The 19,824-nt window shown below is 39.0% G+C and overlaps 1 protein-coding gene across 5 annotated transcripts in view; it reads right to left on the bottom strand.

Moving 5' to 3' along the window:
- Positions 1–46: 46 nt before the first annotated feature.
- The window catches only part of CNKSR2 (connector enhancer of kinase suppressor of Ras 2), a 288,218-nt gene continuing 268,440 nt past the window's right edge, over positions 47–19,824 (bottom strand). For 4 of the 5 annotated variants that reach the window (XM_059157335.1, XM_059157332.1, XM_059157333.1 and 1 more), the window contains 2 exons: positions 4,974–5,170; positions 47–2,345 (listed from right to left, as the gene is read on the bottom strand). In XM_059157335.1, coding sequence (XP_059013318.1) covers positions 2,130–2,345; positions 4,974–5,170 — 413 coding nt within the window. In that variant the 3' untranslated portion in view covers positions 47–2,129. Of the gene's footprint in view, positions 2,346–4,973; positions 5,171–11,087; positions 12,420–19,824 lie in introns of those variants that run through there. The other variant, XM_059157336.1, reaches the window with a different exon arrangement.

Here is a 19,824-nt window from a genome sequence, read left to right as displayed (position 1 = left end):
TAAATATAGTGTTAAAAGGTCTCTTTCATGCTAAGCTAGTCACGAGTCTTTTAAAATTCATTAGTTTAATTTTTACCATTTAAAACAACAGAGCTGACTTTACAAAAGTAAAAGCTGCTTAGTAGCAACACAACTAGTCTTTCCGTCAACTGCCCGTTCTTCACAGGGCACAATGTTGCCACTGTATTCATAACACATCCATCAGGTACAGATAGTTTTAAGTGAATGTACACATTTGGTCTAGTAAACATCAACAAGTCTAAACACCTGTAACAAGCACACTTCGTTTTAGGACAAGAGGTTTTGGTGTGTTTTCTGTTTGTTTTTTTACATATACAAAATTCCACAAATTTAATGTACGTCAATATCCATGCAGTAAATAAATGTTTTTACAAATAGGTTTTTTTTAAATGATAAAAATATTACACTAGACCCAAAATTCCATACAAACATTAATACGTGATTTCTCATCCATTTTGACTAAATATAGGATTACTGAAAATGTGCTGTAGAAAGGCCACTCTCCTGTACAGTGTGCAAAGTCTGCAAAACGATAGTGATTCAATGTTGGTTTCAAAAGCAAAGAAAAAGATCCCTGCTGTGGAGTTTTTACTTTCTCCTCTACAGCAAAAATATTCACTGGCATAATATCTGAACTCTTAGAGATGAAAGTACATTCACTGAGCTGTACAGGCAACAGTATAAAGCTGATTAGAAGTAGATTTTAGGATATAGAATAGTAAAGGAGGGTCCCTTCCTCCTCCTAAAAAAACAGCAAATTGTGATTTGTACGTTATGCAGCCAGACACTAAAAAGCAGCACAGTCATTATCATGCTGTGATCACTTTCAAAAACGAGATACTTATAAATGGAAAATATATGAAGAGGACTTTTTCACAGACTTCATCCACGCTATAGAAACAATTCATGAAGCTAGGAAAAACCTCTATAAATTCTTTCTCTCATACAATTCAATGTAATATATCTCTGAATGACCATTATCCTCTTGCTCCTCAGGAGAGAGGCGCATTTTAAGTTTTCAATATTGTTTTCTATATTATAACACGCATTAGCCTGTAACTAAACGTATTTTACTTCCCTGCCTGAAATATAATTACGTAAGTTTAATTAATGGACTAGCGGGAGAATTGGAAACTAACTGGAAAGTTGATTCATTTCAGTTTATCCCTTGTTTTTTAGGAGCTGGAGTTTAAAAACATGAGTTTGGGCTGAAATTTTATATATATATACATATACACACATATAAATGTGTGTATATGTATATATATAATCTGTTAGCTGCCTTTCTGGGCAAATTAGCTGTGTTTTACAAAATCCACTCTCAAATTCCTCTGTACACAATCAGCATTTCATCACTACAAAAATAAAGGAAGATTTAAACCAAGAAAATAAAGCAGCTCTATCTTCAATTTTGGTCTTAGTTACAAAAACATCTTACAAAGCTTTGCCCTGATACACCATTAAGTGTCCCCATAGATTTGGAATAGTATTTCCATTAACCGGCTTTCACAAGTTAACAGACTTTTAAGACGAATATTAGATACCTGAACTTTTCTTATGTTGATGCTCCTCTATTTTGCTTAACTCTTGTATGCACATCTACATTTCACAAAAATAAAACTACAGCATTAAACTTTGTGCAATGTTTAAGAAAATTCTTAGAACATTTTAATAAATATAAAAAAGGTTTAAATTCTTTCCCACCCACAAGGATGTCTGCACCTGAAAAAATGTGATTTACTTTTTGAAGTCTTGTTTATATAAAATTAACTTAGAGGGAGAAAAGATGACCTTAGATAGAAAACTGCCTTTTTGTGGTTTTACTACTTGAAGACCACCTGTCTTCAGAGTTGTTTGCAAAAGTTAATTTTAAGTCATTGTAGACAGTTGATTTTGCACATGGTAAACATAAGCTGAGCACTAATTGCATATAAAATATACAAATGCTCATTAAAGACAGTGGTATCATGACCATATATGGTTTGTTTCATATAGTTTGGTAACATTAAAGTATAGCTTGTCAAGTGTCCCACACACTGATATAAAACTACCTCATATACTTGTTCAATGTACCAGAAGATACCGGATGGCCAGAGAGCAGAATACACTTACACATGTGTTTCAATGTACGAGTGAGTGTGTGTGAGAGAGGAAGTGATCGCATCTACTTCAGAAGAAATACTTAATGGGTCATTTGAGGTGGTGTTTTGACAGATATCCAAGAAAAGATCCAGGTACATCTGCTTCCATTGTTGGAATTCTTTAGATGTCAAGTCTGGATTGTCTAGGACTTTATCAATAATGGCTACTTCCCCTTCTCTGGCCTGAAAAGCAAAAAGGATTCAACAATTAAGTTGGGTACAGACTTTTATTCACATTTAAAATAGGAAGTTAATATGCAAATCTTAAGAAGCCCATAACAAAGGGCTCTGGTAAGCTCAAACCCAGCTATTTAGACTCAAGTCCTAGTGTACTTTTTTCTACACCCAAGGTACCCCTGTATTGCCCACTCCGTGTGGTTCATTTCTCCTGGCTGGTCTTGTTTCCCATCTCTGTCTATGGAAACCTTCCTCATTCTTTTAGATCCAGTTCAGATGCCTCTCATTTCTTAAAGCTTTCCATCAAAAATCGAAAAAAAAAAGTTTTCTCCCTCATTTATGTCCTCCTAACACTTTATCCCTGCCACTGAGTGGACTTACCACATACTATGTCTTGAGTTAACTTTTGCCTGGTCCTGTCTTTCCTGCTAGATGGTTAGCTCCTCATACTTGCATGAGAGAGGGCATGAGCCTCCTGTCACTACAAATACATAACTCTTGCTGTACAAATGTAGCCCTGGGGGTCTGCAATGCAAGGGAGCCCTCCCTTCTCTGCTGGAGGCCCGCTCTCAGTTCTCCCTTATGGGAGAACTCAACGCAGCACAGCTGTCTTCTACAGGAGAAGTGAGTCTTCCAGGTGGGTGGGGGTGGGTGACAGAAGATGAGGGGGTAAGACAGTCTGAAAAGCTATGGCCTGTCTTTTAAGGACTCAAGGAAGGGGCAGAGAAGTCTAGGGAATGTTCTGCAGGAAGTGGGAAGGGAGATCTGGGCGGGAAAGAGCAAGGTGCCTAAGCAGTTGTTCCTGTCCTTGGGGCCAGATGGAGACAGCGAGGCTGGGCTGAGGCTACCAGGAGTGGCCCTTCGCTCAGTGAGGGGCCTCTTACAGTTCCAAGGACTACACACATCCGGGGTTGCTTGGGCACTTGTCCTTCCCTCATGGGAGATTTCCATCCTCTGTTAACTTCCTACACCAAAAAATATGGGGCTCTATAGTTCGGTTTTATCAACGAGGGGCATTTCTTTCCAGTGACTTTTCATCATCTTCTCTCCAGAGAGCGAGCGCAGCCTCATACCCTTAGTGACTCACCAATACTCAATGAACTGATCACTGGCAGCTCAAATTCTTTGCTATGGAAGTAAATGCTTTTGGGAATCTAGAGCATAAAAGACAGGTATGAAGTGCTGAGAGAACGAGACAGAAGCAGGTCTTTAAAAATATGTGAGCCTGACCAGCTTCAAAATGCCTGTTTGTTTTCATAACCAGATAGTTGGGTCTGAATGGGGTGGGGGTGCTCTGTAAGATGGGAAGGTGAGGTCATCTTTGGAGCAGGGCTGCTCAGCAGAATCTTTTTTTTTTTTTTTTTTTTTTTAAGATTTTACTTATTTGTGTGTGAGAGAGAGGGAACAAGAGAGCGGAGGAGCAGAGGGAGAGGGACAAGCAGACTCTGGGCTGAGTTCAGAGCCCACGTGGGGCTTGATCTTACAACCCGGAGATAATGACCTGAACCAAAATCAAGAGTCTGATGCTTAACAGACTGACCCACCCAGGCACCCCTAGCAGAATTATTCTTATGAATATTGTAGCTCTTTTTAGAATTCTGGCCTTGGTGACCAAAAGGCCATTAAGTTGTCCCATGGATTTGCAAGAGTGCTTGCATGAATGCCAACTGGAAGCTAATTGACTTTGAAAACTTGGCTGCTTGCTCCTGGAAACTTTTCTAAATCATGCATTTTCCATTTTGTTTATCTCCTTGGTACTCATCAATACTTCAAAATCACCAAACCTCAGCAGCACACTATGGATCTGAAATATTTCCCAAAGGAGCCCTTTGACCTTCTGTTTCCCGAAATTACTGCACCACATACTCTGTGTGGTAGTTCTTTTCTGTTTTCGATTTTTCCAGGGTGGAAGGCCCTCGTAGGGAGAGCTGGTAGAGCAGGCCCTCTCCCCTCCCTCATACACACACAATGAGGGGGCTCTGTTTTCTGCTTCCCTCTTCAACTTCCTGCCTCTCTGCAACCCTCTCTTCACCACCTCCTCCCTGTCTGGGGGTGGCATAATAAGGAGACTGGAGATAATGTACGCCCTTATGGAAATGTAGAATAAGAAAGTTACATGTGAGTTGGGAACTGATAGCATAAACAGAACAATTATAAAATTTGTACACGGAACACGAATCACTGTAGCTTCACTCCAAATGTGCTGTAGGAGATATTCATGAAATATCTGTAAGCATTTCAGTGCCCACTAGTGCATCCTGCATACATGCTGTGTTCTTTTAATAACTATATTAATAACTACATGGCATATTTATCTTAGGAAAACGAACGACCGAGGAATAACACCAGCCCCACATTTTTGAAAAAAAAAAAATTAATTATATCCTGTTTTCTCCAAGTACTAAGTCACATAACATTTAGCCAATACTCTGAGATGATAATGAGAAGTTAGGGTTATTTCCTCCCTACCAGTGCACTGACAACGCCGCAGGAACGGCTCAGTTTCAGGTTCTTCCTGTTTTCCTGCCCGCCCCTCCACCTCCCCATTTTGTATTTCTTCAGAGTAGCTGGTAATCCACTGAGCTCAAGAATGAATCTCTTGAAAGGAATTTCTCCTTCCATTTCATATCTTACCTTTAAAGTGCTTTTGAGAATTCTCAGCCTGTGTAGTTTGTCATTCATTACAGGGTCATTACATCTCTTTATAAATGATAGCTTGTACTCCATCTTGGTTGAAATACGATGTTCTCCCAGTGGTGACAGACTGGCTTGCTCCAATGCCCTGTATAAATCTTGCAATGAATCTCCTAAGTTTTCTTCCCTACCTTCACCTGCAATGTCCAAAAAGAGAGAGAGAGAGAAAGAGAGAGAAGTGAATCCAGTGTAATAGACAGTTAATGGACACTCCAAAAATCTACTAAAAAAAAAAATCTAAACCATCTGAAAAACAGGATAATGAATGATTGAGAAAACACTCTATTACATTAAAAAACCCCACAGCTGCTAGTTATATTAGGTAAGATTTTTTTGGAATGGTCAAATAATAAAATGTTTGATTAACAGAATATTCTCTTAAGAGCAAATCGCCGTATATATCGAGTCCATCACATTCAGAGTACAAAAGGTACACAACACAGAAACGATCCTGCACATAATTTAATATTTTAATACATGAATGAATATCCCTTATTGTTATCCTCAGAAGCATAGAAGTGCTGATTAATAGAGCTCTCCTGGTGTAGCAATACTGAATGAACTATTTTTTACATTTTTCTGAACTGCGTCAGATGGAATGGCATTCACTGGAGTATATCTGATTATAAAAATCTTCCAATAACGTACCAGGTTTCATGTGACTGCCATAGTAATGCCTGCCACATTGTAAATGTAGTAAATGATCATAAATTTTCATTAATAATAATGCTTTAGTTAAAATGAAATATGAGAATGTTTCTATGCAAATGTAAGGAAGAATCTGGCACATACTAGGAGAAGCTACTCAGTGTTTGTAAGATCTGCAAAGGAAATACTCCAATTATGTATTTTGGGGAAAAAAATTAGAGATTGGTTCAGGAAAGGATCTTTGATCTATTTGAATGAATCAAACTCCCATCTTGTTCTTTAGTCGACTGAACACTGATGCCATATCTTTCTCAATAATGATAAACAAAGATAAACTCAGATTTTGCTTTGAGTGGTAGATAGGATTAGGGTTATCTCACATTTCCTTTAATAGAGAGCCAAAGAGTACTATTTGAGGAATACTAATTATATTGGCTCAAGGAGTAAATATGGAATGTTGTTCATCCCACCATGGTCCATGTGAATATTTTAAGCTTTCTGACATACTTTAAAAAAAAAAAAAACCTTCCCTAATTGCTAATTGCTGATAACAGTAGTTAACATTTATATGTGCCAGGCAGAAGGGTAAGTGATTACCATTCACGGTTTCTCTTAATTCTCCCAGTACTGAGAGGAGGTCTATTTGATTTTCATTTGATAGCAGGGAAGCACCTTGCTCAAGGACATACTTAGTAAGTGTAAGTGACAGAGCCAGAATTGCAGCAGGACAGTCTGGCCCTAGAATCCATAATCTTAACAAGAATTCTCTACTGCCAGTTTTGTGAGGGGTCATTCGAGCTGTGTATTTAACAATAGGCATTGATGAATCTGTGAAACATCCTTAAAGAGCAGCATTCTTAAAAAAATTTCTGAGAGTGTACCTAAAACTGCCCCCAAAGCCCATAAACACAGTACCTTAACTTGAAAGGATCACCTTTAGCAGTAAAAAGTTACTTCATTTCAGTTTTGTATTCAATTTTTGGCGCTGCTGCAGAGGTTAGAAACTAAAGGCCGGTATGGTTAGGTATGGTTATTGAGTCCTTCCATTAGAAAGTTCCTTGTTATCATCAGCCCTCTCTAACGAATTTTTAACTTTTGAATCATATGCCTAAGTGAGAACTATAAAAATACAAAAATCCCTCTTAAACAGCTTTTTAAATTCTGTTGGCTCATTCCTGGATGTCAACAACACCTAGAGGATTTTGAGGGATGGGTGAATGGAGGACTGTGCAAAGGAGGAACTGCTTTGTGGTTTAACAGCAAGATGGAAATAAGATAGGGAGCTTTGACTGAGAATGGTTTGGAACCAGGATGGCACAAAATCATAAGGTCATTGAGAGTAACTAAATGGGCGTTGTAAAAACAAGGATGCATTGGAACAGCATAATTCCATTTCATAAATCATGGGCCAAGAAGAGACCCCGAGGAATTATTTGGTCATCACCGTCCTTTGTGCCTCAGGACAGGATTGCATCTGTCCAGATGTAAATTTCATAGAGCCAGATGTCATTTCATAGAGCCTGGGGGGTGGGGGGGCAGAAAGGGTGGGAGACCTAACTGATGGGAATTATAGTGGTTAATGTATCAGGTAGCCTAATGCATCAGTAGCTTTTCAGTTTTTGAAAGAACTTGAAGAAAAAAAGGGATTCAGAATTGAGTTTTAGGAATTCAGGGAGGCAGAAGTATTTTTATATTTTAGATAGTAAAATTTTATTTTAAGAGAACTACCTAATACTGTACGGAGTATATATTTTGTTTAAAAACATTCTTACCCAGTTTTCTTTCTCCCCAGTTCTTAATGTTTGTGGAATACTGGGCCAGGGGACTGACTTTTTTGTAAAATTTCAATGTGGTCCTACTTAAGAAGGATAAGTAAAGATTTAATACTAAAAAGTGACACACACGGCTATTAAATAAATACAAATGGAAAGTTTTCTCCCCCCTTCTTGCGGTTAAAGGACAACATAGTTCTGTGGAGAATCTGGTTTGACAGCTGTTAAGAAGAATTCAGTATAGATTTATCTCTAGGCAGCACATTTGAACAAGTAATCACAATGAGACGGAACACAGAAACATTTCCAAGTATATTAATGGAATAGTGCAGCTCCTACTAGAGATAAGTAAGGCCCCCCCCCCACCAGTTCATACACATCATACACATATGCAACACCACAAGACACAGCAGTGGGATGAGAAAGATGAGGGATTGAGATGCCAGGCTACCACAAAATGTCACCAATTACTTAACATTTTAAGACTAGACAAAGGGTCCTTTATTTCCAAAGGACGGGGGTGAGGAGGAAAGTCACATTATAAATCTGATTCACTGTGCTCAACAGTCAAAACAACACAGAACTCAACATTCAAGACAAAAACAGACCTTTATTTTCTTTTATAATTTTCAATTGGTTTCCTTGATTTTTTTTTCTCAGAAGAATACCAATTAAGTCAACTGGGGATACTGTGGCAACTTTGCGAGCATATGAAAGCACCTTTATTTTCTTCGTTTTGCTCTCTTCTTCTTTGTCTCCTCTCTTCTGGCTTCTCTTTTTTATACTTTGGCTTTTCTTCTTCTAGAAGAGGCTTGCTTTGGAGGATGAGGCAAGCAGTTGTTGAGTTCTGCTTCCCAACTGACTTTCTTTCAATGTTCAGCCATTTGGAGCACTGGCGGAAAGCCAGATCTTTTGTAACTTGAAAGAATGTTTTCTGAATGTTGGCAACTTGTAGAAGACCACATGCAAACCACAGGACCTATATAGGAACCTTCTGCAATTCCTAATGAGGATGTGTCTCACTGCTACAGTGAAATTTTAATTTGTATCCAATTTACTCAGGAATTCTGGGTCTGTGCAGGAATAAATTCCCTCCCAAATTTTATTTACGTTTACAATGCGTAAATTAGTCCTTTATCAGATGACATACTCTTTTCAATTTTATTTAAGCAAAATGAACATACACATTTCTCTTTCTGACATAAAATTTCATTGGCTGATAATCTGAGGATCACAATGAAATTACTGAGGTTGATTTGTATTCTGTGTGGCGGGGCTGGGGGGCGTCATTTCTGGCTGTGTCCTACTTGGCAGGGGAGAAAGAAGACCCTCTATTTTCTCATTCATACTCTAACTACACTATGAAATATGGGGACTCTAGGAATGTGGCATCACAGCGATTCACTGTCTGGTTGTTTCAGGTTGCACAGGACTTCCGGGCGGTGATTAAAAACAAAAAGCTCAAGGGGAAAAAAACACGAGCTAACGCAAAATAATATGTAGTTTGTTGAAACTTTCCTGCAAATGGCTTATTAGCAGATGGTAATGCCTCTCTCACATACTAAAAGGTGTTTGGTTGACGTATTTCCCTACATTCATGATCAATGGTTTCCGAACTTTTTTGATTATGCATCCTTACCAGTTAAAACACTTGCGTTGTTGATAACTTACATACATGTATTAATGTATATTAATAGATATGCACGTTATAAAACAGACACAGAAAATAAATTCGAAAGGACGAGTTATAAAACCTGAGGAGAAATTCTAGTTTTTTTTTTTTTTTTCCTCCTGTAGCTTAATGGCCCCATATATACTGGGACAAGGCTGACTTTCCCTGAGCAAAGTATGCCTCCCTCTCCTTTGCATTCCCTACTCTTCTCCCGGGCATGGTGCCTTTGGCACTCAGCGTTTAAAGTGAGTGATGGTCTCCTCTACTTTATACATAAAGTAGTCCAAAGATGTCTCCCTATCCTGTGACTGTGTAATTTTTATGACAGCTTACTGTGTGATTTCGTTCAGGTTTCTTTGGTGCACATGAGGGAGAGCAGAATACGAACTCGGAGATCTAAGTTTCCCTGCCCCTGGAATGACAATGTCGAAGGAGAGGAGCAAAAGAAAACAAAACAAAACGTGATGCGGTATACCAACGGGGCCCTTGAAGAAGCAAGCCAACCACGGATAATCATTTCTGGGACATGTTTTGGAAGGGAGGTGTGCTCTTTTAAAATTGGACAATGATGTCCTCATGGAAACAGTTGTTCCTTCCACAACACAGCTGGGCAACGAGCACAGCAGACTGGGAAAAGCTAAGTCACAAGTGGGAGAGAAGGCTGGACATAGTAGCATTAGTCACTGGTCAGATGTGAGAGGCATTTGTTCTCGCGCAGCCGCAGAGCACTCGGAGGCTTCCAGGCTGAGGGTGTCACGTCTGTCGAGCACTATTCTTGTCCTGAAGGCCAATTAACATTTGCATTGAGGCACAGGACCAGTTTCTGTGAATACTAATTTACGAGCACGCCATAATAAACAACTTATTTATATGTAAGGTGCCAATTAAACTTTTAATGGGTTCAATGTAGACAGGTTTAATGTTTCTCGGTTTTAAGCTAAAGATGGTTATGTATTCAGGAGTTTACACTATAATTTGAATTGTCTTATGATTAAATATTAGATCTCCTAATTCATGCTTTTATATAAGCCGATAGCTATGCCTAGCATTGTAGAACTGGAGACAAGGCAGTTTGCTATAGCAGAAAAGGAAAAAGGAGAAGATTTTAAGAGCTGGCTTTTACCTGTTGATCTGTACTCAAGCACCCTTTTCATAATTAAAAGTAATTTACATCTTTGGGGCAAAATAATGATGAAAAATGATTTTGAGAGAGAAACACCTTTCTTTTAAAAGAAGAGCTGGAGTGAATCTTTTCTAAAGAAGAACATGTGAAGCCCATCCTTGTTAAGAATGACCTTGTGCTTCATCAAAATTAAGTAGAGCCCATGCTAGTGTCAGGCAATCCCTTCTGCACAATAGTAAAGCACGCTTACTTCCAAGAAGATGTGCCCAAAGAGGCAGAACTGAAGTTGATCCTGCATTCACTCTCCGAGCATGTAGTTTCTGCCAAATTGTGTGGTTTAATGCCATAAATAAGCAGTGGTTGAATTTTCTGGGCCCTACAGCAGTTTTGATGATGAGTAGTTCAGATGGCAAAGTCTTGGTATCCTTGGCATTGATTTATTGATCCACAGGGAAGGTTCTTTGAAGGACAATCACAGACATAAATGACAGATTCTAGATTTGCCCATAGAATTCAGAAAATTTAACTAGTAGAGACATAGAGGTCAAAGTACTTGGCTCTCAGGCAGGAATTCATAAAAAGGACAGCTTAAAACCAAAGCGAAGACACGATTATATTCAAAAATTGATGTGGAGTCACCATATGCCTTAACGAGAACAAACAAAAATTTTTATCGTAACATTTTACTATGCTTCAACAGTGAGAATGACCCAAGGTGATCCTACTAATATTAACTGCCAACAAAAAGCTTTTCAATGGATTTCTAAATACTACAACCATTGTTTTCATATATACTTTAAAAACACATTAAAATGGTTAGAGCACAGAGGCAATTGTAAGGCAGATCAATGTGATTTTTATTCACAACACAAATTCCATTTGTGAGAAAGAAGCAGAGATTACTTCTCTTTGGATATTTACTATCAAGCATACTTAGCAAATTATTTAGCTATCTAAAAAGATTTGATACCAACTGGTCATATTTTTATTTTTAAGTAATTTATATTTTTACAGGTATTCACATTATGCAGTACCACACACTGCGGCGAAAGGAAGGAGAAAAAACATTTCCAAATACAATGTTGAATTATTTGTTCATTGCACAGTATGAAATATCCATTGATTAGCATTGAAATTATTACAGAGTGTCTTAATCCAACTAAATTAAGGAAAATTCACATCCACTACAGAAGAAAAATAAGCAATATTGAGCCATAGGGGACCCAGTTACATAGTATTAAATAATATCTGAAGCTAGTTTGAAAGACATCCAGACAAAATACTTTTTCAAAAGTGAGAACCACAGCCTATAGATTTGGAAAATTTTACAGAAAAAGAATAGCTCATGCCTGTCCTATGAGGCAACACCATTTGTATATAAGTGCCAAGAAATAAGGAGAAAGTTAGGATTTTAGCTGAGGAATCTATAAAGCCTGGCATGAGGAATTTTCTTCATTAGTGTCACCGAAAGCAGTCTCTGTGTTGCACCTGAATACACTTGATAATAGAAGAAACATAGTAAATTTCAGAGCAGGGTGTGTATACCTTGCCTTAATAGGTTACACTTAGTTTAGTACAATACAGCACGTCAAGTTTTAAAAATGCAAAATACACTTAATACACAGAATTTGCTTCCTCTGCTTTGCCTTAAAGAGGCCACCAAGGAGTCCATTAAATAGCCAGGGTATTCTAGTTATCGGAGCTGATCCCTCTCCTTTCCTGGTGTCGGAAGAATACAACTGAGGTGTCACCACACACAGCCCTTGCCCAGTCAGTACCCTTCCCCTTCCGTTCTCCCACAGAAACGGCAGTTTTCTGTCACTGTGCTCCATCTTGATGGGCTTTGATCTTATGCTAGTCCCAGTGTAGGAAGCTTGCATTCTTCTTAAGAGTGGCCTGCCCTTCTTAATATCCCTTTAGGGAGGCCCCCAAACCAACACACTTGATGATCTAAGCTTTTTAAAAGTCAGTTTTCTGTTATAAACAGCAAGGACGAGGCCATTTTAGTTGCTTGCAAGAGGTTGATGGTGAGTCTGCGCCGTGCCGACTCTCTCCGATCTAAATTCTCTAAACATTAGCTTATCAATCTGTGAGTCCAATGGGTTGAGTGCCAACAGAAGTGGATCCGATTTGGCATGGAGAGGTTCTACCAACTCTCGCAGTGTATTAGCCTAATATGATAAAGCAGTGATACAATATGATGAAAGACCTGCGAGTGCCATTATTTCCAAAGCACATTAGTATTTGTATTCGAAATACCATCATGCAATACCCATGAAGAGAAAAGAGAAAAAAATGGCTAGAATTGCATATGGTCTTAATACCATCATGTCTTTCTGTTGGCATGCAAGTCTACTTGGCCATAAATGGGACAGTTTTTGTTTTATGCTCGGTTATCTGGAAACGCCAACTTTATTATACAAAATAATGCACAGCGCGGATACATCTTTTCCCACTTCTATGCTTGCATATGCACATCTGTAATTCTAATCAGAAAAGTTTATGGTCAACGTATTCTCCATATACATGTAAAATGATCAGTCTTCCAAGAAAATGAAACTGTATTTCTGTAGGAGAGCTTTCCTCGGATTCATCCAATCAAGAAGCACGAGGAAAAATTTCCTGGTCTGCCTTCTACCTAACTGCCCTGATCCCTATGAGACCACGTGTTCATCAGTGAGACAGAAGAGCCCAGCTAGCAGGGCTCCAATGAGGAGGCCGCCCGCTGACCCATCCAAAGTGGAGAGAAATGAAAAGCCCTCACAGGGTAAGCATGGTGAAATGGTGACTTTACACCTGAGCGTAGGCCATATGGCAAGGAATTAAGAAACAGACCAAAATTTCTAAATGATGTGGGCAACAAAGAACAACTGGGATAAAAGAAGCTGTGATCTCTTTTAGTTCATTTTCTTTTGGGTTTGGGGGAATCCAAAAATTGTCATCGCGCACAAATCAGCCATATTTTTCTTTCTAGTCCGAGGAAGATTTCTATCTCCAATATCCCCATGGTATCCTTTTTTTTTTTTTTTTTTTTTTTGAGCTCTATCAAGGAACAAAGTGGGAGAGAGGGAACAGATAAAGCCTATTGTTCATTACCACCTCCCTTAGAAAATGGAAGGCTACAATTGCCCATAGCATAGCATCTAGATAACAGGACACAGTGTAGTTCAGAAATCGGCAGAACTTTTATTATATCATATCCTTCTTTTGCAGAAAAGGGCTAAACATTAAGTAATCAGAGGGAAGTCAAATGAAAGAAAAGACAATACAGCATTTTAGAAAATGATAGTCCTGGAATGCTAGCTCTGCCTCCCACCGCTTTGTTCCAGAAGGTCATGGAGTTTCAAATGGCAAAATCAGAGGCAAACTACCTTGGGCACAAGGTCGTTTCTAAATTTAAACTGTTCCTAATTTGTCTAAGCAATTCAAACATTTTGTAAGCTGTTTTCAGCACATCCCTCTTTCCCCCTCAGAAACAACGTTACACAAGGGGCTTAATTTCTGGTGCATTTAACCCATGCTGAACCTGAACAAGAGCCCTGAGAGTTAAGTCACATGTCAGTTACATGTGTGATAATGTTTCTGTGTGATTGCTGAATTCCAGTAGGGAAGGCTGCAAACCCCCTTGTCAGTGGAGCACCTTGCCAGAGTGCAGGATGGCAGGGTTCGGGAGGTGGATGGCTACTCGGAATGGCTACAACTAGCTTCCCAGTCCGGACAGAGAGGCAGGGGAGAAGAGAACTCCTTAGGGAAAGGTGTTTGTTCCACTAGCGGTGGTCCGGACGCTGGCTACCAGATCTCTGGGGTGGAGGTTGTTCAACACAGATTTCGGGGCCTACCTCTAATCTACTGGATCAGAATTTCTGGGCACGGAACTCAGGAATCTGCATTTAGAGCAAGCAACCCTTTTGATTCTTGTGCCCACCGCCGTCCGCGACCCCGCTGTAGGCCAGGCACATTGGGATGGGCTGCACCGGGGCTCGGGCGGATTGGACAGATGGCAATTTTGTACCGCCTATACGCATAGTTTGTAAGTCGCAAGCGCTGCCCGTGTAACACTGTGTGTCACCCCTCACACAAATTCAAGGTTTTTTGCTGAGGAACTGGATGCAAATATCTTTGTCTACAGAGAATACAGCAAGATAAAAGAGGCCTTGGTAAACTGCTTGAAAAAATTCCTTTAAGCTTTATTTTTAGGTAGTGTTAAATAGTTCCTCTTTATATTTGAGGCGCATGGAATGACTGTAAAGTTACTTCCAGGCTCAGGGTCCCTGAATTCACTGTCTGCCCCTGCGTTCGGAATCTGCAGGGTGAGCAGCAGCCCGGGCAGACAGGCCGGGCAGCTCTGCGGGACTCGTATGTGGCTCATCTACAGGGAATTTCCAGAACACAAACCAACCCGCTTCGTAAATGATACTGTTCCATGAAAGCCTACCCTGGACATCGGGAAACCTCATACTTATATGTGTCTGTAACTTTTCCCAGTCCCTTTCTGGTTCTCAACATTCTCTCTCTTCTCTCCCTTTGTACTTCCCTTGGACCTTCTCTCCCTCCCTCTTCTTTGCAGCTGACAACTTCATTTATCCCCCAATAGTCACAATATCCAAACCAGTTACAACTGATTTATTATAATAAGACTAATTTTATTCCTTTTTGAAAGACCAGGTGGAAATTACATGTTCCTTATAAGAAAACAACAAAACTTTAAATTATATGGCTCCTGATGGTTTTATATTCTTTTGGCCAGTATCCTAACTATAAAAATATTCTCTACTTCCTGCTATTAAAAGAAACTTCACTACTTAGCCATCCTTTAACCAGTTACATTTTCAAACAACAGCAGTGTTCTATCCTGTCTCAAGAAAATCAGTAATGTTTCTGTTTGACATGTTACTTAACAAATATTTATTGAACTTCCACTCATCACTGAAACCTCCAGTTGTGAGGCCACCAGCCCAGCTGGATAAAAAGAAACAGATCCTGTTTCCCTGTTACTAAACCCCTTGAGATTTGAAAAGTGAACCCAGAGGTAATACCACGTCGGGTCATGTATAAGATAACTTATTGCCGTCTGGATCCATTTCCTATGCAAGCTCTTTACAGACTGTGTCTACGAAACGATTGTTGAGGAGGATTTTTTTCCCTTTTTGTTTCATAAATTTTTAAAAATCTCCCCACTAAGAATCATACAAATAATAGGGATTCTAGAAACGTAAGTTTTAGAAATGTAATCAGCCTTCTAACAGCGAGCCTGCAGGGAAGAGCTGATGATCCTTCAATCAAATACCTGAGAATTAGATTATGAGGTAAGCACATAGGCACAAATACTTGCAAGAGAATGATCAAGTTTGAATTCAAAATAGGTGACAACAATCTTTTTCTTAATGAATGAAAGAGAATAAAAAATGGGAAAATGGAAATAAGTGCTTAAGCTGCGACAGCCTTTGAAAAATTCCCACTTCTGAGTTCTAAGAGAAAATTTGGTTCCATCCACACCATTATCAGTGAGATTGAGGGCAAATTTAAGGGCAAGGCTCCCGATTGCTGGTCTTAAGCAGCTTGCAGATAACAAAGGTCACCAAGAGCAGACATCCAAGCAACACTGGAGTTCCCAGGAGAGTAGGAGCGGTTTTGTGTGCTTAAAAAACCAAACCAAAACAAAACCCAAACTTCTTTAACATTATTATCTGGAGCCTCGCCTTTTAAATGTGTATTCGGATTCAGGTTTTTCCTTTTTGAATATCTAACATCAAGAACTGATAATCGGGGGCGCCTGGGTGGCTCAGTGGGTTAGGGCCTCTGCCTTCGGCTTGGGTCATGATCCCAGGATCCTGGGATCGAGCCCCACATGGGGCTCTCTGCTCAGCTGGGGAGCCTGCTTCCTCCTCTCTCCTCTCTCTCTGCCTGCCTCTCTGCCTACTTGTGATCTCTGTCTGTCAAATAAATAAATAAAATCTTAAAAAAAAAAAAAGAACTGATAATCGGTAATACTTAGTGTCAATCTTGAAAGAGTGGGCTGATGATATACCTTGGTTCAGAATGTTCCAACCAAAGACACTTGTTAATCGTGAGGGCCTATTTTCTTGTAAAGGCTGAAGTTCAAAAAGACAGGATATCAGATGTAAAAATACTGTTTGCTTATTTTTTATTTAGTACCATAGGGGAAAGGAACTGGAATGACTCTATTTTTATTTTATGAATCAAAAGTAAAATTTTCTTTCTTTTTTTAAGATTTTGTTTATTTGACAGAGAGAGAGAGAGAGATCACAAGTAGGCAGAGAGGCAGGCAGAGAGAGGAGAGAGAGGAGGAAGCAAGCTCCCTGCTGAGCAGAGAGCCAGATGAGGGGCTGATCTGAGGACCCTGGGATCATGACCTGAGCCGAAGGCAGAGGCTTTAACCCACTGAGCCACCCAGGCGCATTGGAAAGTATAATTTTCATGACAAAGTATTCTTTTTTAAAATAAAGTGATAAATAGTAAAAGGTAATATATTTTGTTCTTATTCTTAAAGCACTTATAGGTATCTTTGAGTATCAGTTCCAGGTAAAATAAAATATTTGATAAACCTAGCCATAGGTGAAACAGATAAGGAAATACTGTTTCCAGATAATTAGAATGTTCCTCTAAATTGCTAAATCACAGTTCTATCCTTTGTGCATAATTCACAGGAGACAGAGTATTTCCTTATGAAAGTAGTTTCTCATCTTAATGTACCTATTGCTATACTATGACATTAGCATGCATTTAGGACTCAGTTATTCCAAGTATACCACCCATTCTGTTTTTTTCTACCTGCATTAAAAACCACTTTCTGAAATAAAGGCACATCCAAAGTACTCTCTAAATGTAACATCTATTAGCAACCTTTGAAGAGGTCTTTTATATTTAATAGTCACAGAAGTACTTGATATGTTAATTCAATTTATCACCAGTTTATTTTCAATGATGTGTCTAAAGATATTTCTGAAAAATGCACTCTGGAATTTGGCCATGTTATATTGTCATCCTAAATATCACCAATCAGACTTTAAAATAGAAAATGGGAGGGGGGTGTGGCTCCAGAGTGGCTCAGTCAGTTAAGTGTCTGATTCTTGATTTTGGCTCAGGTCATGATCTTAGGGTTGTGAGATGGAGCTCTGTGTCGGGCTCTGTGCTGGGGCTGGAGCCTGCTTAAGATTCTCTCTCTCCCATTCCCTCTGCCCCCCCCCAAAAAAAAAGAAAATGGGAGGAGTTCATTTTTATAGACATGCATTATTCAGTGAGGATTTAATGGGTACCTATGGGTATGTATACTATATCAAATGTTAGGATAAAAATACAAAGATTATGGTCTGATCTCAAAGAGTTCATGGTGTAGTTGAATGACCCTTTCTCCATTTCTGTCTTAAAATTTTATAGTTAAGGATTATCAATAAAATTAAACTCTACTTTATGAAATACAAATATATATGTATATATATACACATATAGACATATTTAAACTCAACTGTATGATTATAATTATATAATTACCCTAATGTATATTATATGTAATCATAATATATAATTACATTAATAGTATATTGTATGGACACATTAATTTAAATTGATTAAATGTATTTGGAATACATAGAAAATATGAGTATTTGAAGTTTAGGGCACATTTAAAGAATGGTTAAGTTGGTGCAGCCACTTTGAAAAACTGTGGAGATTCCTCAAAAAATGAAAAATAGAGCTATACTATGACCTTGCAATTGCACTACTGGGTATTTACCCCAAAGATCAGATGTAGTGAAAAGAAGGGCCATCTGTACCCCAATGTTCATAGCAGCAATGGCCACAGTCGCCAAACTGTGGAAAGAGCCAAGATGCCCTTCAACAGACGAATGGATAAAGAAGATGTGGTCCATATATACAATGGAATATTACTCAGCCATCAGAAAGGATGAATATCCAACTTTTTTTATTGACATGGACAGGACTGTAGGAGATTATGCTGCGTGAAATAAGTCAAGCAGAGAAAGTCAATTATCATATGGTTTCACATACTTGTGGAACATAAGGAATAGCATGGAGGACATTAGGAGAAGGAAAAGGAAAGTGAATTGGGGGAAATCAGAGGGGGAGATGAACCATCAGAGACTGAGGACTTTGAGAAACAAACTGAGGGTTTCGGAGGGGAGAGGGCGAGGGGATGGGTGCGCCTGGTGGTGGGGATTAAGGAGGGCACGGATTGCATGGAGCACTGGGAGTGGTGAATAAACAATGAATCTTGGAACACTGAAAAAAAATAAAATAAAACAAAAAATAAGATAGTTAAAACATTAATGTCTATATGTATGTGCTGAGTTTTGATGCTTACAGTAGACTTTAGAACTGAAGGGGATCATAATATGCCACCCCAAAATATGCCACTTTGACATCAGGATTATTTTGAGCTGAAGGTAATTAAGCAGCAGCAAACACAGAAACACCTTTGGCTTCTCCTGATCTGCCTAAAAGCAGGACATAAACTTCTCTTTATGAAGATATTCTTCCTCCCCTCTTCTACACCAGGAGAAGAACACCCTTATCATTGCAGAGAGAAAACTGACATTAAGATGGGTTTGCACAAAAAAAACCTTACTAAAATAACCTTTATCTTGCATTACTCTCCCCCAATATTTACTTTTCCACAATTTATGGCCCTAGAAGCCCAACCCCCTTTCCTTGATCTTGTTACTTCTTTACAATTTATTGCCCTTTGTTAAAATGGTATATAAGCTTCCAGGTCTAACTACTTCTTTGGGTTTTCACTTCTTCTCCGTGAAGGTGTCTGTGCAGATAAAAATTAAAGTGCTGACATAGGACAAAATTTATATAGCCTTTTTTTCTGTTAATCTGTCATTAGCTTAATTTGCAGGCCCCAGGCAAAAAACCTAGGAGGGTAGAGGAAATGTTTTTTTCCTACTCTATAAAACATTTAGATCACTCTTAAACCATTCCATACTAATTCATCTACATTTTAAAATATTTCTCTTTTTAAAAAGATTTTATTTATTTATTTGACAAAGAGAGAGACACAGCAAGAGAGAGAGAGCACAAGCAGGGGTGGTGAGAGAGGGAGAAGCAGACTCTCTGCTGAGCAGGGAGCCTGATGTGGGGCTCGATCCCAGGACCTGAGCTGAAGGCAGATGCTTAATGACTGAGCCACCCAGGCACCCCTACATTTTAAAATATTTCATAGGTGAAATTATTTTGAGGTTATTAAAATATTGTATTAAACTCCAATGAGATAACCTTAATAAAAAGACAACCATTCCTGGCAAATTTTCTTTCAGCAATGTGGGTCGATGACAACTTACTGGAAGAATGGGTTGCTGTTGCAACCTATTCTTTTTTTTTTTTTTTAAGATTTTATTATTATTTGAGAGAGAGAGAGAGAGAGTACGAGCATGAGCCGGGGGAGAAGCAGAGGAAGAGGGAGAAGCTCCCTGCTCAGCGGGAGCTTGACCTGGGGCTGGATCCCAGGACCCTGGGATTATGACCTGAGCCAAAGGCAGAGGCTTAACTGGCTGAGCCACCCAGGTGTCCCTGTTGCAACCTATTTTATGATTA

Source organism: Mustela lutreola, chromosome X, assembly GCF_030435805.1.
Source record: "Mustela lutreola isolate mMusLut2 chromosome X, mMusLut2.pri, whole genome shotgun sequence".
Classification (NCBI taxonomy): domain Eukaryota; kingdom Metazoa; phylum Chordata; class Mammalia; order Carnivora; family Mustelidae; genus Mustela; species Mustela lutreola.
This window is presented reverse-complemented; position numbering and strand designations above follow the sequence as displayed.